Source organism: Erpetoichthys calabaricus, chromosome 17, assembly GCF_900747795.2.
Source record: "Erpetoichthys calabaricus chromosome 17, fErpCal1.3, whole genome shotgun sequence".
NCBI classification, from domain to species: Eukaryota; Metazoa; Chordata; class Cladistia; order Polypteriformes; family Polypteridae; genus Erpetoichthys; species Erpetoichthys calabaricus.
Window position 1 is genome coordinate 11,933,780 of NC_041410.2, and position 23,294 is coordinate 11,957,073.

Genomic DNA, 23,294 nt, shown 5'->3' on the forward strand with positions numbered 1-23,294 from the left:
CTTGCATATGTGCACTTAATAACTTTTTTCAGGTTATGTAGGCAAATTTATAAGCATTTATGTAGACATTTACGTTTATCTAGTTTAAAATGTTTTTCCTCCTGGCAGTGGAACGAAGGGAAAATGTTTTCTAAATAACTTTTAGTTCAGTTGCAGTTATCTTAAGCATTTTATTTGTGGAAATTCAAAAAGTCTCCCTACTTATAAAAGTTTGTCTGTTAATTTATAATATTGAGAGTTGATATTAACATTTAAAATTTGTATAGTTCAAAACATATATACTGATGTCAACTATTACTGCTTTTGAGAGTAAGTGAATACTTCCATCACAAATATTTATTATTTAGATTGATCCCATGTAATTTGTAGTTGTAGCAGATAAACATTTGTAGTCTCATTTTTTCATGCAGAATGGAAAGAAAGAAATTTATGACATAATAGAAGGCAATAGCAACAAGTGCTTTTCAATGGGAAAATTATGTGAAAAACATCCGTGGAATAAAGAAAAATCTCATGTTACTCATGTAACATAATCCACATGTCTGTTATCTAGTCACATGCTTTTTTTGCTCAAAGCTTGTTAAATAGTTCTTTACAGAATTATCATCACACACATAAACAGGAAACCTAGTCTCATAATAAGTGTCTTGTGAATTGAAAACCGGACTCTAGATGAACGAGTGAAGGGAAGTGGGCAGGCTTTTTCATTTTGGTGAAGCATATGGTTGTCATTTGCCATCAATCTGTCTTTATTAATATCGTTAAAGGTTCTATGATGCAGACATGCATGGTGATTATTGAGGGGGGTGGGGGTTGTTATGGGGCAGGAGCTGTCAAACATACAGATACTACACATTATTTACTCATCCTCTTTTTGTGACTTGGGTAAGTGCTGTTTCATTGTTTTATTTGTTGTTGCTTTACTTTCCCAGAGCAATTATCCAGAAATGATGAATAGATACAAACAACTACTCACCTACATCCGGAGTGCTGTCACAAGGAATTATTCTGAGAAATCTATTAATTCTATCCTTGATTATATCTCCACTTCCAAGCAGGTAAGATTTTTTTTTTTCTTTCTAATTACAACTAGTAAATTAAATATTAAATATACATTTGTTTTCTTTTTTTTAAACTTGGTTATTATAAATGACAGCAAAAAGCTTGCCAGATTAACATTTTGACAGGTGTGTTAAATTCAGTTGTCTTACTTTTTCATTCTATAATGTAAATCAGTTCTGCCTTTGACGTGTCCCCGAAAAATGTAATTTTTTTGAAATTCTATAGTCTGAAATTTAGATATCATCTCAATGAATGTAGGTTTGTTGAGAGCTTTTAAATTCATGCAGTCTTTTAGAGTGGTTCAGATTACGATATCGCGCTCAAAAAAAAAATTTTTTTTTTTTTTTTAAATTCTGAAATCGGTTTCTTAATTGTAGTTGGTTTAGGTATAATCAAAAGAAGTGAATAACATCAAATTGACTAAATACTTAAACTTGGATATAACAAGTAACAGATATTCACCCATAAGTATTTAACATATGTGTGGGCTAGTTTAAGCAAAAGCTTTTGAATTGGGTATTTTGATGCATGTTTAATATATCCTATGTATTTTGATTGCAGATGGATTTATTGCAAGAATTCTATGAAACAACGCTAGAAGCACTAAAAGATGCAAAAAATGACAGATTATGGTTTAAAACGAACACCAAGGTATTACATTTCTTCAACACTTCATGGCTTCCTATTAAAACAAAAGTTCATTCAAGAAGGTTTGGTTAACCAACCTTATCTCCACCGTACACACTTTTTCTTTAGCAACTTATTGGATTGATTTGATATGTAGTTTCTCTGAGTAGCTGGCAAAAATGCATTCAAATGATGGATATATTTTTACAGGACCTGGATGAAAATGGAGTACAGCTCTTAAATTGACATTTTATGCTTTTGGCTATTAAAAAAAACACATATATATTTCTGTAAATCATCTTGCACATATAAGCATGGTTTGTGCATGAATTGTTTCCACCATTCCAATGTTAACATAATTTTGACTCACCCTATATATATATATATATATATATATATATATATATATATATATAATAAAATAATATACATACAGTAATCCCTCGCTATATCGCACTTCGCCTTTCGCGGCTTCACTCCATCACGGATTTTATATGTAAGCATATTTAAATATATATCGCGGATTTTTTGCTGGTTCGCGGATTTCTGCGGACAATGGGTCTTTTAATTTCTTGTACATGCTTCCTCAGTTGGTTTGCCCAGTTGATTTCATACAAGGGACGCTATTGGCAGATGGCTGAGAAGCTACCCAACTTACTTTTCTCCCTCTCTTGCGCTGAGTTTCTCTGATCCTGACGTAGGGGGATTGAGCCGGGGGGTTGTTCGCAAACCTAGACGATACAGATGCTCGTCTAAAAATGCTGAAAGATTATCTTCACGTTGCTACCTTCTGTGCAAGCTGCTTCCTGAAGCGACATGCTGCACGGTGCTTCGCATACTTAAAAGCTCAAAGGGCACGTATTGATTTTTCACTGGTTGTTTCTTTCTCTCTCTCTCTCTCTCCCCCCCCCCCCCCCCCTGACAGAGGGGGTGTGAGCTGCCGCCTTCAACAGCTTTGTGCTGGTGCTTCGCATACTTAAAAGCCAAACAGCCCTATTGATTTGTTTGCTTTTGTCTCTCTCTCTCTCTCTGACATGCTCTACTCCTGACTCGCAATCCTTTGAAGAGGAAGATATGTTTGCATTCTTTTAATTGTGAGACGGAACTGTCATCTCTGTCTTGTCATGGAGCACAGTTTAAACTTTTGAAAAAGAGACAAATGTTTGTTTGCAGTGTTTGAATAACGTTCCTGTCTCTCTACAACCTCCTGTGTTTCTGCGCAAATCTGTGACCCAAGCATGACAATATAAAAATAACCATATAAACATATGGTTTCTACTTCGCGGATTTTCTTATTTCGTGGGTGGCTCTGGAACGCAACCCCCGCGATGGAGGAGGGATTACTGTATCTGTATATATATATATATATATATATATATATATATATATATATATATATATATATATATATATAATATTTTATTTATTTATTGTGGTGGACAGCCAGGTCCCATGCCCCTTCTACATATGTTCCGGGGGAGCAACCATGGGCTTCTCGGTGCCTCCCTGGCTGACGATGGTGCCTCAGTTTCCCGCAGGGCTCCATGGGAGATGGAGTTCTCCATAGCCCTGTTGGGATCTGGGGTGGCCACCAGGGGGTGCTGCATGGATCCCAGAGCTGGCCTGGACAACTCTACAGCCCAGCCTGAAAGTGCAATCAGAAACAGGTGATCAAGCACCTGGAGCATTTCTGGGTGGGCTATAAAAAGGGCCAGCAACCACCACTCAGGAGCTAGAATCGGGAGGAAGAGGACGAGGTTGCCAGGGAGTAGTAGTGGTTCGAGAAGGGCGTGTTGTTTGTGATTTTATTTGAAGTGCTTCTGGGACTTTGTTGTGGTTTGGGGCTTCATGGGGAAGACATGCCCTCCAGCTGAAGAAAAATAAAGTCTTTGTGTTTTTACACGTGCTGGGTCAGGTGCTATACAGCATCCTAATTATTTATATATATATATATATAATATAGAATGTCTGTCTTTATGTTCCCTCTACAATGTGGAACTAAATTTTGCATAGTTGCTCTTTAGCACCGTATAGACAAGACTGCTTTAGAAGCCAAAATTTTGACCCTGTGTGCCCAACTGTTTCCCCCATCCCCGAAATGCTACGGTTTGCACACCAGTGCCATCTGCTGTCTCAGTGCAAGTGAACATCCTCAGCCAGAGCTTAACATTACTTACCTGGTCATTGCTGCATGCTACTTCTATCAACTAATATAAAAGGAGTAGCGTGCATGTTTACAGGGATGAGTTGGGTGAGGCTTGATTTGTGTACATTGCAATACAAAGGAGTGTCAAAGTGTTGTTTTAATTATTGCTTTGTTGGCTTTTCTTAATAATTTAAGAACTATGAACTGTCCACTTTGAACTAGGAGGACAAGGCATGTATGACTGTGTTCATAATTACAACCAACAGTGACTTACAGCAATCTTGGAATCCAGTCGGACCTAAAAACAAATAAATCTTAAGTCATGAGAGCAGAGCCATTGATAGAGAGGCAGTGTGGATGATGGCTAGGACAGCTAATAATAGTAATTCTCCCTAAAAATGATGTAAAGGAATTAGCCTTACAGGGATGAACCATAAAGGGATGCGTTCAACATAAGCTGCCCAGCTATTTCAGAAATCTTGGCTTCCCCAGGGCATATAGAAAAGTCACTTGTTGACTATACTTTGCCATAATCAATCTTTGACACAAAGTGGACAAAGATTATATGCACCAATGAGCCCAAAATTAAACTTTTTGATTTTAACATTAAGCAATGTATTTGAAGCATTACACTGTATGTCATTGCAAGAAATATTTCCTCTTGTACAACAGAATATATATGAAGATATATAACACAATGTATGCCAGGAAGAACGGAAAGATTTTGTTACTTGAAACAGTCTGTAAACATCATTTGACTCAGAAGAAATTGAATTTGTATGTCAGCAGATTAATGACTCAAACTTGATTTAAAGCCTCCTAAATTTCTGGAATTCCAAAGTCTGGGCAGAGAGTGTGTGCTAGAAGTTGAAATTACTTGTGACCTGTGGTCGCCATCTAATGTCAGAATCTCGTGACCAGTTCTGCAAAGATTTATACAGTTTACAATGCAAATTAAAACTTGGTGGCAAGAACAAATATGTTTTCTATTTATTGTCATTGCATTTTTTTTGTATTTTTCTAAATTAATGCATTGCAGCTTTTGTGATTTTTTTTATTTTTTTTTTTTTATTTTTTTTTTTAAATAGATATTATCAAAGTTAGTAGAAAGAGAAAGGGAGGTTGGGAGCATGTGTTGATACAAGCAAATCAGTTTAGATACATCTATAGATTTTTTTCATTATTTTTGACATTTTCTTTATTACTGAGGGAATGTAATCTAGGTTTCACATATTAACATTGTTTTTAATACAATACACTTTCTAATAATTTCCAATTTGGGTTTGTAGCTAGGAAAGCTGTATCTAGAACGGGAAGAATATGGAAAACTTCAGAAGATACTGCGACAACTACACCAGTCTTGTCAGGTATTTTATGTAATTTTCTTTGTACAGTACTAGTTCAGAATATAAAGAGCTAATTCTGAATGCACTTATTCTGTTAAGTGTTGCAGTGGTAGTAAGCTGAGGAGGTCTTGACAAATTCTCCTGGATAATAAGCACTGCATGTTTCTGGGATTTCTCACAGTGGTTTATCAACTTGAGGAGGTAACATCATCTAGTAACGATGCCACCAAGTGGCATTTACCTAAATACTGTACTTAAGGGTCCTAATAGATGTTCACAATGTTGCCTTGTCATTGAGTCCTGCAAACCTACAGAGGAACATAATAAATTGTTTTTGTTACTGTCTAAACCTCATGATGATAGAATCTAGATGGACTAATACATAAAGAGCTCTAAATGGAGGTTTACAATGATTACAAAGTATATGCTTTTTATGTGTAAAAGAGTAGGCACTTCAGCTTTTTCTATTTTTAATATTTGTCATTAGTCCCATCAGTGTGTTGCTTGTTTAAATGTACATTTCCAGCTCTTTTTATTATTTACTAATCCTGTATATTTGTGTTGCAGACAGATGATGGGGAAGATGACTTAAAGAAAGGCACACAATTGTTGGAAATATATGCTTTAGAAATTCAAATGTATACAGCACAAAAGAACAACAAGAAACTAAAAGCTCTGTATGAACAGTCCTTGCACATAAAGTCTGCTATTCCACACCCGCTTATAATGGGTGTCATCAGAGGTAATAATACCTTCATGGGTAATTCTCTAAATAATATATTTCCTTTTGATACAGTTAAGTGTGGTTCTTTAAGAATTATGTACCCCAACTGAAAAGTTTCAAAAATGGCTGTTAAGCATGGGATATGTTATTTTTGATACAGAAGTTAATTTTTAAATCAGCCTGTTAGGAATATGTCGCTGTAAATTTTACAGTGTTTTAAAAATGAGCTGCAATTGATGATATCTTCATTATAGTGGATGTACATCTGTGACTGGATTGTGGCTGTATTTTGAATTTAATACAGCAGATGGCACGTTTCTATTCAGTCAAGTATCATTGTCACTGGATGTTTCTGGCCTACTGTATTTAACAGTCCAATACAAAATGTAGCAAACTACTGTTAAATGTCATATGTGGCATGTTTTGCTGAGGGAGATGTATTGGTTAAATACAATGGGTGCTTCATTTTTGACCATACCTTGCAATTAACTGTTTGTTTGTTTGCTTATTTATTTTTAACCCTGTTTTAGTTTGCTTTTAAAAAGTTGATTTTAATATAGCATGTACCATCACTAGGTATTTAACAGTGAAAATAGTTGACTTTTCAGTATCATACATAAAACTCACAAGTAAATTTTAACTATACCACCAGTCAAACACAAATTCAGTGTTGATAAACTAGCAAGAGTTTAGAAGTTAACAGAAGTCAGCATATGCAAATACACCATAAAAAATAATTTAAACAATTTCAAATCAATTGAAACAAGCAGTTGCAGCCCAGTAATGCGGTGTCTTCTGGCAGGGCAAATTTAGATGGAGTGAAAGGAACTTAAGCTTTAAAATTAAATGTCAAAATAGATTTAAATACATGTATACCATGAGGGAGCGTTTCAAAATTAATTAAAATTAAACCAAGGGTTGCACTTGATGCCATTATTATTAATAAAGATGAGGATAGTTAATCAAGGAGCTCATTCAAGATATAAACTGTCAGACTAATTTGCCTATATTATTTTTAATCATATAGATCCCAGCTTGAAAAAATAAAGCTACTCTAGATTTTCCAGGTGTAACATCCTTTCTTGGATAAATGTCTTGTTTTTCTGATCGAGTTTTCCTTTCTGCCTTGTACTTTTTTATGCAAAATATGTACATAGTGTTTGTATGTAAGAGTGGGGACGTGGGAGGGGATTGAATTTGTTAAGTTTAGTAGAGCAAAATTATTACCGTTTATGGTACTTATGATTGTCAAATATTATGTTATAGAAACACTCAAAGACAAACACTGTGCTTGTATTGTTTATATAAAACACATATAGTATTTGATATCATTTGGTGGTTAATACCAGATGCATCCATAAGATGTTTGGCTATGCATGTCCTTGAATGAGCATGCATACCCACACACTATTACATACACAGAAAGAAATAAACAAAGCTTATTTAGAACAGCATATGTTAAAGGTATTGCCTACTCTAATAAAAGTATCTAATTTTCTCCTTAATTGTTTATGGTTATACCTTTTCAGAATGTGGGGGCAAAATGCACTTAAGGGAAGGTGAATTTGAAAAGGCACACACCGATTTCTTTGAAGCTTTCAAAAACTACGATGAATCAGGGAGCCCGCGACGAACAACATGCTTGAAATATTTGGTTTTAGCAAACATGCTGATGAAGTCAGGAATAAACCCTTTCGACTCTCAGGAGGTATGAATATTTTCTTTTAACTAGCAATATACTGTATGGGATTTGTGTTTAATTAGGTTTGTGTCTGTACGATTTATAAAAAGTGTGCACAATGCCTGGTTTTTTTTTTTTTGTTTAAAGCATTTGCTAAGCATTTTTGCTTTATTACATGTTCCAGCAAACTCTGCTCTCTTTCTTTGTAGGCACCCTTGACATTTCATTCATGTAGCTAGCTGTGTATGCCCAATATACATGTGTATTGTGTTTGTATCAGAACTTCGTAAATTCTGTATTCACAAAGAATCTCTACAGTTGATACCATGATTACACTGTCTGTAAATGCATGATTTTATAAATACTATAGAACAGTATTTGTAAAAAGAAATGGGGGGAGGATGATATAAATATAACATGAGGATTTTATAACATTTAAAATTTTGTTCCTAACCACACAATACGCTTTTCCTTTGAAAGTTATTGTTTTAGCAGTTGAGCACTATTTGTTTTAATTTGTCTCAATTCTTTCTTAAATATAGGCTAAACCATATAAAAATGACCCTGAGATTCTTGCAATGACTAATTTAGTAAGGTAAGAAAAACAAAATTAAGAATTTAACTCTTCTTAAGGAGCACAAATTAGTTTTTCTAGGACCATTCTATAAATAAATGAGCCTTTTTTCTTAGTAACTGTCAAGTGTTAATCTTTTTTTTCTATATAAAATAAGACTGCCAAAAGGATATACAGACTAAGAATCTGTAATAGAAAGCTAACAACGTAGTCTTAATTAAATGAAATTATAACTGAAGTGTTGAATTTTATAAAATTTAATAGAATAAAATATTTGTATAATTCTGTTTCTAATTTAATAATAACGGGTTGTCTCTTTAGTGCCTACCAGAATAATGACATCACTGAATTTGAAAAAATTCTGAAAACAAACCACAGTAATATTATGGATGATCCCTTCATAAGGGAGCATATTGAAGGTAAGAGTCATAATAATCTTTTGCTGTTATGGTTAGACACTCAAGCACCTCTAGATGGATGGATGTTTTATATGTAAAACTATGGCTTAATGCTTGATACTTTCACACCTTTGAATACAGAGAAGTATATTTTCCTTTTTTTCTTTTGGGGATGTGTGGGAGACCAAATAAAATTAAGAAAGCCGTTTACCATTGCCAGTGGCCAAGGACAACATCTGCATGGATGTACAGATATCACAGGGATGCACAAGAAGTTTCTTTGCTGTGTTTTTACATCTTGTTTTAATTATTTTGTCACAAAAAAAGAGCCTGCAGTTGTGGTAAAGCAATGAATTGTTTGCATAGTACTCAGGTAAATAATGATGTATTATTCAGATATCAGCATGATCACTGCAGAATTTTAAGTATTTTCTTTTTTAAATAGTACAATAAAATATATTAAAAGATACATGTGTACAGTTGATTTTTTGATTAAAAATTTTGAAAAAAGGTGTATGGGTGTTTTCCTGCTGCCTTGGTTTGACCAACCATTGTTCAGTTTCTAGTCTCATGCTGTCATTTATGTAGGATTTCCCAGGCTTTCAGTCATGACTGTATCTCAATAAGTGTTTAAATAAACTTGTATCCCTTTAGTCATCTCCCTCCTCCCCTCCCCATACATTTTAGTTTAAGTAAAAACAATTAAGATAATTCCAGCAAAATTCCACCATGTTCTGTGAGTGGGACCATCTGTTTTTTGACAGCACATCCACATCAGTACCATTATCGCCATTCCTTCATATGAAGGAGAGGAAGCTAACATTACATTTATTTTAAGACATTTTGACATTTGCTCAGTATCAAATATACTAAAACTATACTAATATTTAAATTTTTTTTTTTTCCCTCTAGAGCTCTTGAGAAACATCAGGACGCAAGTGCTTATAAAATTAATAAAGCCTTACACTAGAATACATATACCCTTCATTTCCAAGGTAAGGATGACTCAAGGTTTGTTTTACGTATATAGATAATATCCCTTTGGTCTTACATTATTACTTTTGATTAATTATGTTGTATATCTGAGTGTTTCTGAAATCTGTGTTTAAAGAGATACACAGCCATGATCGCACACTAAAGGTTTCACCTTCCTTCAGTGTTAATCCATAGTTATGTTGCTCTTTTTAACCGTCTTGGAACAGCATGCCTTTTGTATGTTGGTCCCATTTCCCTTCCAAAATCTTGACAAGAAGAGTGGTGGGGTGAAATAAAGAGAGTGTATATGATATACAAGGGTTGTTTACTTTCTGTACTTCAATCAGATTTAATGGGGACATCTGCAACTTGTACTAATATTGATTGTAAATGTTCTACTTGCTTCTTCAGTGCTGTAGAATACTTTTTTTGTATGTGTAGTTGTCATCAAAATGGCATTGTGAGGTAATATGAGTTTTTGAATTTCTTATGATGGAGAAGGAAATATTAACAGACATTCACAGGCAATTAAAAATTCATTTCTGCGTCTTTGCAGGTGTCTTTGAAGAGCTCATTCAATACGTGATATGGCATTGAAAACACAAATACATACCATTAACAAATTTTGCCTGTGGTGTTAATCATATACCAATATGATTAACTGAGGAATATGGACAACATTTTAAACATTTTATTTGGACATGTGAAAAATAAATGTGGTGAACAGAAACAAGTTAACCATGCATAAACATTGCTTTCATTTTATACTTAAACATTTCAAATGTAGCAATCAGTTCAATATACAGTGGTGTGAAAAACTATTTGCCCCCTTCCTGATTTCTTATTCTTTTGCATGTTTGTCACACAAAATGTTTCTGATCATCAAACACATTTAACCATTAGTCAAATATAACACAAGTAAACACAAAATGCAGTTTTTAAATGATGGTTTTTATTATTTAGGGAGAAAAAAAATCCAAACCTACATGGCCCTGTGTGAAAAAGTAATTGCCCCCTTGTTAAAAAATAACCTAACTGTGGTGTATCACACCTGAGTTCAATTTCCGTAGCCACCCCCAGGCCTGATTACTGCCACACCTGTTTCAATCAAGAAATCACTTAAATAGGAGCTGCCTGACACAGAGAAGTAGACCAAAAGCACCTCAAAAGCTAGACATCATGCCAAGATCCAAAGAAATTCAGGAACAAATGAGAACAGAAGTAATTGAGATCTATCAGTCTGGTAAAGGTTATAAAGCCATTTCTAAAGCTTTGGGACTCCAGCGAACCACAGTGAGAGCCATTATCCACAAATGGCAAAAACATGGAACAGTGGTGAACCTTCCCAGGAGTGGCTGGCCGACCAAAATTACCCCAAGAGCGCAGAGACGACTCATCCTAGAGGTCACAAAAGACCCCAGGACAACGTCTAAACAACTGCAGGCCTCACTTGCCTCAATTAAGGTCAGTGTTCACGACTCCACCATAAGAAAGAGACTGGGCAAAAACGGCCTGCATGGCAGATTTCCAAGATGCAAACCACTGTTAAGCAAAAAGAACATTAGGGCTCGTCTCAATTTTTCTAAGAAACATCTCAATGATTGCCAAGACTTTTGGGAAAATACCTTGTGGACTGATGAGACAAAAGTTGAACTTTTTGGAAGGCAAATGTCCCGTTACATCTGGCGTAAAAGGAACACAGCATTTCAGAAAAAGAACATCATACCAACAGTAAAATATGGTGGTGGTAGTGTGATGGTCTGGGGTTGTTTTGCTGCTTCAGGACCTGGAAGGCTTGCTGTGATAGATGGAACCATGAATTCTACTGTCTACCAAACAATCCTGAAGGAGAATGTCCGGCCATCTGTTCGTCAACTCAAGCTGAAGCGATCTTGGGTGCTGCAACAGGACAATGACCCAAAACACACCAGCAAATCCACCTCTGAATGGCTGAAGAAAAACAAAATGAAGACTTTGGAGTGGCCTAGTCAAAGTCCTGACCTGAATCCAATTGAGATGCTATGGCATGACCTTAAAAAGGCGGTTCATGCTAGAAAACCCTCAAATAAAGCTGAATTACAACAATTTTGCAAAGATGAGTGGGCCAAAATTCCTCCAGAGCACTGTAAAAGACTCATTGCAAGTTATCCCAAACGCTTGATTGCAGTTATTGCTGCTAAGGGTGGCCCAACCAGTTATTAGGTTCAGGGGGCAATTACTTTTTCACACAGGGCCATGTAGGTTTGGATTTTTTTTTCTCCCTAAATAATAAAAACCACCATTTACAAACTGCATTTTGTGTTTACTTGTGTTATATTTGACTAATGGTTAAATGTGTTTGATGATCAGAAACATTTTGTGTGACAAACATGCAAAAGAATAAGAAATCAGGAAGGGGGCAAATAGTTTTTCACACCACTGTATAATGTATTCTGTTGTTCTGTAAAAAGGTTTTAACTTTGGAAACGTTTGAATTTTCATAGTTGTGCGCAGTATAAGCTGTATACAGCTCTCTTTTTAAGTAATGATTCATTTATGTTTGAGTTTGTCTGGTTTCGCATGTGCCTTTTGTATTTTATTTCTGTAAGAAATATCTCATGTGTGTCTTAATTCTTTGATAAACATGTTCTTATGTACATTAACATATTTGCCTCTTTTAGGAATTGAACATAGACGTGGCAGATGTGGAGAGTTTGCTTGTGCAATGTATATTGGACAAGTAAGTGTTTTTGTAACTTGTTTGCCTTTTATTTTATCAGGAAAATTCCAGCTTGCAATTCAATTCTATGTCAGTAGGTGCTGCTCTGCTTCCTGTATAAATAATTGTAACTACTATTACAATTTTAGTTTCTTACTATGTAATAGAAGGCAATGGAGGACATTTTCTGTTGCAGCATTGATAATTAACTAAAAGCTTCCTGAAAACTGATTATTGCTACCACCTTTTATATATGTCATGCCTACACTATAAATTAAGACTGTTGAAATGAGAACACTGGTCTGCCAAAAAAAAAAAAAAAACAACTTTTTTTTTTTTTTGCTCCTGACAGTTTTTGGTGGCCTTTATAGATCTGAGGTTTGTGAATCCAAATCCGCCAAAAGAATTGCCCCATCACATCCAGATTTTGAGAAGTGAAGTTTATATTTGTACTACAAAAAATAGTCACTTGGTAGTTTTGGTTTTTTTTCCCCTCTTAAAATCCTCTAGATTTTAAAAAAGTGCAATGACTAACAGAAGTCTGATTACGCAAGCTCACTGTATTTTCCACTATATTGTCTCTCCATTTGAGGGATGTTCTGGTGGAACCTCTTCCCATGTTCAAACTATTTAAACAATAACTTTCTCTCTTCTGTACAATAAAAAGACATCCTTCTAACCACCCATTCATCTCCTGCACCAGCTTTATTCTGAGCAGGGTTGCAGGGAAGCTAGGGACTATCTCCTACTAAATATAAATTTCTGGCTATTTTGAAGTAATAAGAACAGAGGAAAAAAAAATACTGATTGACAGCAAATACTGGATTTTTGGGTTGTTTCCATCTCAACTAAAGATAAGAGTGAAGATGAGAGTACCGTTTTTTTTTTTTTTTTTGTTTTTTTTTTAATATTTTTATTTTATTAATTTTCATTGTAATCATTCCATACAAACAGATCAATTTATAACCCAACAAATTTGAAGACAAATCAAACCCCACCCCTGAGAAGGAGAGCTTAGCTAAAGGAAAATTGCTTTAAGCTTTTTAATAAGGCAACATTAGACAAAAGAAGGGGAGAAGTAAATATCTATATAAATAAGAGATGGAGAAGGGAGTTAAATGCAATAATAGTTAATTCTCTTATTCTAAAATAATATTGATTAAATCCTGCCATGTTTTGAAAAAATTTTGTACAGATCCTCTAACTGAAAATTTGATTTTTTCCAATTTCAAATAATATAAAACATCGGTTTCCCACTGACTTATAAGAGGAGAATTAGGATTCTTCCAATTTAACAAAATAAGTCTGCGTGCCAAGAGTGTAGTGAATGCAATCACCGTTTGCTTGTCCTTCTCCAATTCCAGTCCATCTGGAAGGACACCAAACACAGCTGTTAGTGGGTTAGGAGGGATTGTGATACTAAGGCTGTCTGAGAGGCACTTAAAAATTTTTGTCCAAAATGATGTTAGTTTGGTGCAGGCCCAGAACATGTGACCCAGTGAGGCAGGAGCTTGGTTGCAGCGCTCGCAGGTTGGATCCTGGCCTGGAAACATTTTGGACAGTTTTAAGCGAGACAGATGAGCTCGATATATAATTTTTAGTTGAATAATTCTATGCTTTGCGCATATAGAACTCGAGTGAATTCTCTGCTTTGCTACCTTCCACTCCTTTTCTGATTTATTGATTAAGAGATCTTCTTCCCAATGTCCTCTTGGATCTTTGAAAGGTAGGGACTCTAATAAGATTTTATATATTGCGGAAATAGTGTTTGTTTCCTCGGAATTGAGCAGTATTTTTTCCAGCATTGTGGAGGGTGCAAGGTGGGGGAAATCGGGCAATTTCTGTTTAACAAAATTTCTAATTTGAAGATAGTAAAAGAAATGTGTAGCTGGGAGGTTAAATTTTGAACGTAATTGTTCAAAAGATGTAAATATGTTGTCTATATAAAGATCTCTGAGCATTTTAATCCCAAAACTTTTCCAGGTATTAAAAACTGGATATACTTGCGAAGGTTGAAAGAGGTGGTTCTCTTGCAGAGGTGCCACTGATAAAAGATTTTCCGTCTTAAAATGCTTCCTAATTTGGTTCCATATTCTGAGTGAGTAAAGCACAATTGGGTTATTAGTATATTTGCGATAACTTTGATTTATTGGAGAGCAGAGCAGGGAATATAAAGAAGTACTACAGGATTTTACTTCTATTGCGGACCAAGCCTGTGTATGTTCATTTATTTGTGTCCAGGTTTTTATGGCTTGTATGTTTGCTGCCCAGTAATAAAACTGAAAATTAGGTAAAGCCATGCCACCTTCTGCCTGAGGTCTTTGTAGGGTCGCTCTTCGGATACGTGGGTGTTTTGAGTTCCAAATGAATGAGGTTATTATTGAATCTAACTGTTTAAAAAACGATTTATTGATGTATATTGATATGTTTTGAAATAAAAAGAGAAGTTTAGGAAGGATATTCATCTTAACAATGTTAATTCTTCCGGCTAGAGTGAGATGAAGAGTTGACCATCTATGCAAGTCTTGCTTAATTTTTTCCATACAGACGCCAAAATTTTGTTGATAAAGAGCTTTATGTTTACTTGTGATATTTACCCCTAGGTATTTAAACTGATCTGCTATGGTAAAAGGTAGGGTGTCTAATCTAATATTATATGCTTGTGAATTCACTGGAAAGAGTATACTTTTATTCAGATTAATTCTAAGACCAGATATCTTTTGAAATTCTGTTAGTGCTGTTAAAACAACAGGGACAGTGTTTTCTGGGTCCGATATATATAAGACCATATCATCTGCATATAGAGAAATTTTCTGTTCCAGTCCTTCTCTGACAATCCCCTTTATCTGATAAGAATTTCGGCAGTGAACCGCCAGTGGTTCAATAGCGATTGCAAACAACAGTGGCGACAAGGGACATCCTTGTCTGGTACCACGTTCTAGTTTAAAGTAGTCTGAGCAAATGTTATTAATACAAACTGAAGCTTCTGGACTGGTATACGGTAGTTTGATCCAAGCACAAATATTCGGGCCAAACCCAAATTTCTCCAATGCAGTGAAAAGGTAATTCCATTCGATCATGTCAAATGCCTTTTCTGTGTCTAATGATAGTAATATCTCTGGGGTGTTTGATTTTGCTGGTGAATATATAACATTAAACAAGCGTCGGAGATTTGAAGATAGATGTCGGCCTTTAATAAATCCAGTTTGATCTTGTGATATTACCGAGGGCAGCACTTTCTCCATCCTTCTAGCTAGGATTTTTGAGAGTATCTTAACATCATTATTCAGGAGTGAAATTGGTCTATATGATGCACATTGTAACAAGTCCTTATTTTGTTTTGGAAAGACGGTGATTAATGCTTGTCGAAATGTTTGAGGTAGTATTTGGTGGTCTTTAGCTTCTGTAAATGTTGCCAATAAGAGTGGAGCAAGCTGAGTGGAGAATTTCTTATAAAACTCTACGGGGTAACCACCAGGGCCTGATGATTTCCCGCTTTGTAGTGAGTTTATAGCGTCTAGTAATTCTGTTAGCGCTAGAGGTCCATCCAGTTCCTCAGCACTCAAAGCATCCATTTGTGGTATTTGTGAATTATCCAGAAATGCATTAGATTGCGTGTTGTCGTCTTTGGGCTCAGTGGAATATAAAGACTTATAGTAATCTCTAAATGTGTGCATTATTTTATTATGGTCGATGATTTCTTCTCCATTCTTGTTGGTGATTACTGGTATTGCATTGTGAACTTCTTGTTTATGAATTTGTTGAGCTAAAAGCTTATTAGCTTTTTTTCCGTGTTCATAGTAATGCTGTCTAGACTTATAAATAAGTTGTTCAGTTTCTTTAGTTGTTAAGATGTTAAGTTCTGTATGCAGGGCCTGCCTTTTCCTGTGAAGAGCTTCACTTGGACGCCTGGCTTGTTGTTCATCTATTCTAGTAATTTCATTTCTTAGCTCTGACACTTTCTTGGTTTCTAATTTATTTCTATGGGAAAGATATGAAATAATCTGGCCTCTTAAGAAGGCCTTTAGAGTTTCCCAGAGTGTTCCTGCAGAAACCTCTGTGGAGGTGTTTGTCTCTAGGAAGAAGCTGATTTGTTTGGATATAAATTCTGTGCAGTTCTCGTCTGCCAATAAAAGAGGGTTAAGACGCCATCTGCGAGGTGAGTGTGAGGGACTTAATGATTTTAGCTCCAAGACTAGAGGGGCATGGTCAGAGATAACAATTGTGTCATATTTGCATGATTTAATTGTAGGCAGGAAATTATTATCTATAAAAAAATAATCAATTCTTGAGTAGCTATAATGCACTGGTGAGTAGAACGAATATGTTCTTGAGTTTGGGTTAAGAAACCTCCAGGGGTCTGATAAGTTGTGATCATTTAAAAACTGTGTAATTATCTTTGCAGTATTAGATGTCGTCCCCCCTGTCACAGGAGTCCTATCTAAGAGTGGATTTAAAACACAATTAAAGTCCCCAGCCATTATAATTTTATGAGTGTTCACATTGGGAATGGATGCAAATAGATTTTGCATGAATTCCTTATCATCAACATTGGGTGCATAAACATTTATCAAAATCATTTTACTGTTATATAAGTTGCCCATGACCATCACATATCTCCCTTCAGGGTCCGACACTACCTCTGATGCTACAAATGGAACTGTTCTATGTATGAGAATTCCCACCCCTCTAGTTTTCTTTATAAAGCTAGAATGGAACATTTGGCCATTCCAGTCTTTTTGTAATCTGAACTGATCCTTGGTTAGTAAGTGGGTCTCCTGTAGAAATACTATTTTAGCGTTTAAGCCTGTTAGGTGAGAGCATACTTTCTTTCTCTTTAATTCGTGATTCAGGCCTTTAACATTCCAGCTCACAAAGTTAACTGTCCCATCATGGAGACATTGATTCTGAGTTTTTAATGTCATTTATAGTTTTAATTGGTAATATGGCAGTTTTAATCTTAGTTTCAAGATTCCCCATGAGTTATTGCATTTTAGCCTATTGTTGCATTGATATTTATAATTATAAGAATTACAAGAATAGATTAGATATAACCTGCTCTCCTTCTCTCCCCCCTTTATCCCCCCACCCCCCCCATTTTGCCTCCCCACATGAGGCTAGATCCCACTTCGCGATGTTCCAGTCCTCTCACATACGAAGAGACAGAGCACGTCCAAAACAAAACAAACCCCACCCTGCAGCGGCGTTACAGAATTAAAACAGAGATATCTTTTGCAGTTAAATTCTTAATACTATCTGCCGAAAATGTTCTCATTAACAATATTTAAGCTTGAAATAATCTTCAGCGCTTTTAAGTTAAGATATTAAGATTAAAAAAAAAAAACAAAAAAAAAAAACAACCCTGGGAATGATTTTAAAAACTAGTCTAGGATAAACCTGGTAATTCCTACTGTAATAGTATAATGGTAATTGTATAAATAGTAGAACAAGCAATAAACCAAGGGTATGAAATTAAACAGTCTACTTTAAGGTTTAGTAAATTAAAAAAAATAAAACGAATCCTACTTTAATCACTTCCACATTTTCACACTCACGTCTATAACTGTATAACTCTGATTAAAACATAAACATATAACATATAAAGTCCAGATAAAAAAAAAAAAAAAAAAAAAAGAAAATAAGGGATGTATAATTATAATACCAGTCTCTTTAAACATGGATCCAGAGATCAGATCATAGGTCCTTCCCGTGCCTTGATAGAATACGGCTCTTTATTAACTTTCAAAAAAGTGTCGGAAACAGCTTCTTTAGTTCTTTTTCAGCTTCTTCTTTGCTGAAGAAAATATAATGTCGATCTTGAACTTCCACTTTCAGTTTGGCAGGATACAAGAGGCTGTATTTGATATCGGCTTTCCGTAGCATCCTTTTAATGTCGATGTAGGATCTGCGTTTTGCAGCTGTTGATGGTGAGAAGTCGGGAAAAATACGAATAAGATTATTTTCGAATATAATCTCTTGCTTGTGTCTGAGAAGTGCCATCACATCAAGCTTACATCTTAGTCGCTCAAAGCGGACAATAAAAGACCTAGGTTTAAAGGCGCTTGGTATCTTTGTGCGATAAGCCGTGGCTATCTCAATGTCGAGTTTAAAGTCATCTCCAATTATTTTAGACAGTAATTCTACTGCAAATTTCACTGGGCTTGAGCTTTCTCGTTTCTCAGGTATACCCTCAATTCTTATATTATTTCTTCTGCACCCATCCTCCAGGGCTGCAAGTCTGTCTCCAAGTTTTTTGCATTCCGAGTTCGCAGCTGTGGCTTTTTCATCAGCGTTAGATGCCAGTTGTTCCGCTGTTTCCACTCGAGCCGTGAGTCCCTGCTTAACGTCTTCCAGCTGATCTGAAACGTCATTAATATGATCATCAAGCCTTTTCAGCTTGGAATTAGTTTCTTCAATGTGTTCCACTAATTTCTCCAACATAGCTTTAAAGTTCACGTCAAAACGTTTAAATAAACGCGTTTCCTTATCTTTGTTATCCTTCTTGAGCTCAATGGCCACCTTCTTAAGATCATTTGTGTTATCTTTCTTAAGCTCCTTCATGGCCGTAACCATGGCAGTGGACTGTGTAGCGATCATCTCTTTCTGTGTAGCGATCATCTCTTTCAGTTCGGACAGTTCGCTTCGGCTTTCGTGCTCCGCAAGTGAAAATGCAGCTCCTGTTACAGGCTCGCGATGAGTAGATGAGAGCACGTCCTGCAGAGCCCTTTCTAGTCTCGAATGATCCTCAGAAATCTGCGATCCATCGCGACCTATATCACTTGCGCCTTCGCTCCCATTTTCACTCTCGACTGGAGACGATACAATGGAGCGGGGTCCCAGGAATTCTGCGCACTCGTCTGCCTGTTCCAGGTCAGTCTCCGTGATGCCATACCTTACACTTGCACTCAGGCCGGAAGTCTGTCCGGACTTTGATGCAGCTTTAAGTTTCTTTTCTGGTTCTTTCTGACTTTTCTTCTTGTTACTCATGCTTGTATATTGTAGTGGAAGTTCCTTGGTCGGGTTAAATACAAGATACCTCTAAATAATATGAATTACGTGGGAAAATAAAGCCGCTGCAAGCGGAGCTCTGCTTCAGACGTCCATCTCCTATAAACGGACGAAACCCAATCGAGAGTACCGTTTTTGAAATTAAAATATATTTCAAATAATAATTTTTGCATGAAACACAAACCTGGCTTATTTTGTAAAAAATGTGTTTTTTTTTCCCCCAATATGGAATATTTTTATTTATTTATTTTTTTTTTTATTAAATTCTAATGTCTCTCAGAAACGGTTCATGGTAAAGAAATTCCAGTTTCAGAAATGAATTCCACACAACCAAATCTAATTAATTAATTTACTTTTAATACATTTATTTTTGCAAGGGAGTATAATGTGTGACTATAATGGAAAATTTTTATGAACACACTTGGTTATTTCTTCTGTCTGTAGATAAACAAAAAATCCAGTCACTTCTTGACACATTGTGTGCTGGGAAATGGAGTGTTGGTTGCAAAACTACTAATGCAAATTGTTGGTTTACAGTTCTACATGTCCAATCAAGGCATTTGTGTTATTTAAGCCAGGGGTTCTCAAACTCAGTCCTGGGGACCCTCTGTGGCTACAGGCTTTAGTTCCAACCAGATTCACAATCGGTGATAATAATTACTCTCATTTAACTAGCGGGTCTTTTTCCTCTTCCCTTATTTTATATTCAGAAAAGCATAATAGTATGATTTTTACATTTAATAAAATATTTAGAAGTATTTCTATTTTTTCAATATCTTTAAATGCTTAACTCATTTGTTTTAGAATTATTTTTCCCCTTTTCTGTGTATTTTGCTCCTTTTGTTGTATCCTAATAATGACAATTATAAAGAAGCATAGCTGACATCTGGGAAAACAACACTGAATAATGAAAGGCAGAAACTACTTTATTGTCAGACCTACTAATTAGTAAATAATAGATTAATAACCAGAAAACCTGGGAAAAAGCGATGAAAATCGGGATGAAAATATTGTTAAAAAGTAAAAACTACATTTCTCATATAACTGCTTAGTACATTTTAATAAAAATGTTACCAAACTTAGTTTCGTAATTTTTACATTGACTCCAAAACACAGAAACTGGGTAATAACAGATCACTTCGTTAGGCTAGCAGTCCAATTAAAAACAGAACAAAAAGCTGCTGCCCAGTGGGTTCCCAGGACCAAGACTGAGAAGCACTGATTTTAGCCCATTACTGTCACACACTATCATTGTGGTAAGAGTTTTCAGAAAAAAATATAATTATTTTTTTTGTGTGTGTGGAGGGATATATAAAAATATTTCTGCATTTTATGAAATATTTTAATGTTTCATTTGACCTTAAGTTTCAATTTCTAACATTTATAACTCCAGTACTCCTATTGAACTGGAACAAACCAATTCTTTGCATGAAAGTCTTTTCTTTACATAAGTTTTTATTGTGAAAAATTGTTTGTAGATCATATGTTTACTTAATTCTTTTCATTTCAATTTAAAGCACTATTCATGGACGAATTGATCAAGTGAACCAGTTGTTGGAGCTGGATCATCAGAAACGAGGAGGTGCAAGATATACTGCTTTAGATAAATGGACAAATCAACTTAATTCTCTCAATCAGGCCATTGTTAGCAAACTGGCTTAACTGATCAGCAGAGCGACAGCTAATATTTAAAGCAGCATTGCAGTGATGTTAATCTTCACAAATCTAGGAATGGCAGCACTGCTTGTGGTGGTTGTGCCCCCCAAAAAAATTGAAGCTTGACAGAAGTGCTTTCTTTGATGGGCTGATATGTGTTTTGCTGCTGTGGTTTCCCAAGACAGCTTTAATGTCCAGAAGAAAACCAAAATGCCACAGAATTTATGCTGTGCTGACATCTTGCTCTTCACAATGTATCATTTTATTAAAGGGCACAGAAATGTCCTTAAGGAAGACTTTGTCATGGTTTTAAATACACACTGACACATTTTGGTAAAATATGTATCTAAGAAGTAAAGCAAAATGATGTTTTACCTTTAGAAATCATTTATTTACAATGTTTAGCATTACCTGCAATAACTTGAAATGTAGACCTATTATGAGCATTTTTTGTGTATTATATGACATGTTTGCTATGTTTTGCAAAATGTCAGGTCTCAAAGCCTTTTTTCCTCTTTCTTGCAATTGTAGTCAAGGTACAACTCGGTCATTTGTGGTCCTGTGCCACTTTAGGTTCCACTCCACAAAATAAAACTGTGGCACGAATATTGTTTAATTTGAATTTAGTAGTTTCACATTTATTTTTAACATTGCAGGGCTATTCCCTATTTTCATAAAAATATTGAGTGCATTTTTCTTTGAGGTGAGAAAAATGTGTTTTATTTGTATTGTATGCTTTCCTCAACTTTCTGCTCTTCCAGAATTTAGTTTTAAGAGAAATGAAAGGCCTACATTGTAAACGCTTCCCCTTATGTTTTATTCATTAATATTTGTTGCCTTTATCACCATTTACGGTTTGGTAGTCTCCTATTCATCACTTAAGGTTATTATTGTCACCCTCATAGGACTCGCGTTCCATTTCCATCAGTTTTCTATGTGGTTTTTGTGTGTTCTCTCTATACCTTTGTTAGCTTTCATCCAATGTACCAGTTTTCCACATTTAGGTTAAAAAACTACACACAAAAGAACCAGAAACAAAGTTATGTGTTCTGAGATTTTTCAAGTAAGACACAGAATTTTCAAATTTACTCACTAATCATGGCGCAGAAGAGTGCATGAGAATAATGACCCTATAAACCTTTTCTAATATTTGTTTTATGATGTACGCAATGGGGGAACTCCAAGAGCACCTGTACATACATAAGGTTGCAGATGACTTGACAAGGTTTGCTGATTTTCAGTTACTTAGCTTAGCATCAAGGAAGTGCTTCATGGATGATAAGCAACTATTTAGCTTAGCCCATAGGTGAGTTTTCAGACCTGGGATAACTTAGTTTTACAGTTCGTGTTAAACTTTAATGGTAAAATAAAACTCCAGTCATATAAGATGAATGGTCATGTTGACTTGCTTTTGCGGTTTGTGTGAGTGTGTGATGTGTCAGTGGTCACATCTCATCCTTGCTGATTTACTGGCTGCTCCTGAGTGAATAATGGACTAATGGAAGTGAATGAAAATAGAACAGCAATTGAGTAATTCCATTCGGGACTTCATTTGTGCATACTGTGCACCTTTCAAAAGTAGTAATATTCAGCCCTGCCCAGAAAGTGTTTTGTATATGTTGGTATGAAGAGTCTTTAAAGAACAAAGAAAAATCTATTGTGACAATGTGATCATCTTTAATTATTGAATAATGCTCAGTTGGTGGTCTTTTGCACAGCTTGTTTGTAAGTAGTTGCATTTGTTCAGTTGCTTGATGAGGAAATTTGACTTTATTCTTATTCAATTTGAAACTTAAGTTGTTATTTAAGTTGTTACTTCTTCCTTTTAGAAGAAACAGACCTGCAACATTTTTTTTTCTTAACCACTTTTCAAATCCATTGTTGTCATATGAATCCAGGATGGTGGATGCCAAGAATCTTCATGTGAAGGAATACAAGTAAGACACCTTTCTCTCTGACTGCATCAGATTCAGTTAGCCTGTTTCCTTATGAGTACCTCCAATGACAACTCCTAAAATAAGCAATTAAAAAAATACATAGATAAATGTAAATGGATACCTGTAACAAATGTACACAGTTTCGAGTCTGTTATTTTTAAACAGTAAAACCACATTAAAATATTTTTGAGAATAAGAAGGTAAATTTGGTTTGATAACATTTTGTGAACCTCTAGGTCAGATGGTCTCCAAGAAGGCTTTTTTTTTTGTTTTAACCACCTTAATAAATGTTGCAATAATTATTTAAAAAGATTTGTTGTTTTAAAGTGGGGGGGGGGGAAGAGTATGTACAGGTAAAATTTACTTTTTCCTGGACATATTCATTAAATGCTCATTGCCAATTGCAGAATTGTGGGATATAAAAGATTCTATGCATTGCACGCCTGCACCGTTCCTTTAGCC

The 23,294-nt window shown here is 35.3% G+C and overlaps 1 protein-coding gene across 1 annotated transcript in view; it reads left to right on the forward strand.

Annotated features, from left to right (window-relative positions):
• cops2 (COP9 signalosome subunit 2) overlaps positions 1 to 23,031 on the forward strand; it is a 39,631-nt gene extending 16,600 nt beyond the window's left edge. The window contains exons 4-13 of the mRNA XM_028822887.2: positions 933 to 1,058; positions 1,624 to 1,713; positions 5,125 to 5,202; positions 5,749 to 5,923; positions 7,435 to 7,613; positions 8,129 to 8,181; positions 8,482 to 8,579; positions 9,471 to 9,553; positions 12,194 to 12,252; positions 20,757 to 23,031. Coding sequence (XP_028678720.1) covers positions 933 to 1,058; positions 1,624 to 1,713; positions 5,125 to 5,202; positions 5,749 to 5,923; positions 7,435 to 7,613; positions 8,129 to 8,181; positions 8,482 to 8,579; positions 9,471 to 9,553; positions 12,194 to 12,252; positions 20,757 to 20,901 — 1,086 coding nt within the window. The 3' untranslated portion in view covers positions 20,902 to 23,031. The remainder of the gene's footprint in view (positions 1 to 932; positions 1,059 to 1,623; positions 1,714 to 5,124; positions 5,203 to 5,748; positions 5,924 to 7,434; positions 7,614 to 8,128; positions 8,182 to 8,481; positions 8,580 to 9,470; positions 9,554 to 12,193; positions 12,253 to 20,756) is intronic.
• Positions 23,032 to 23,294: the final 263 nt, after the last annotated feature.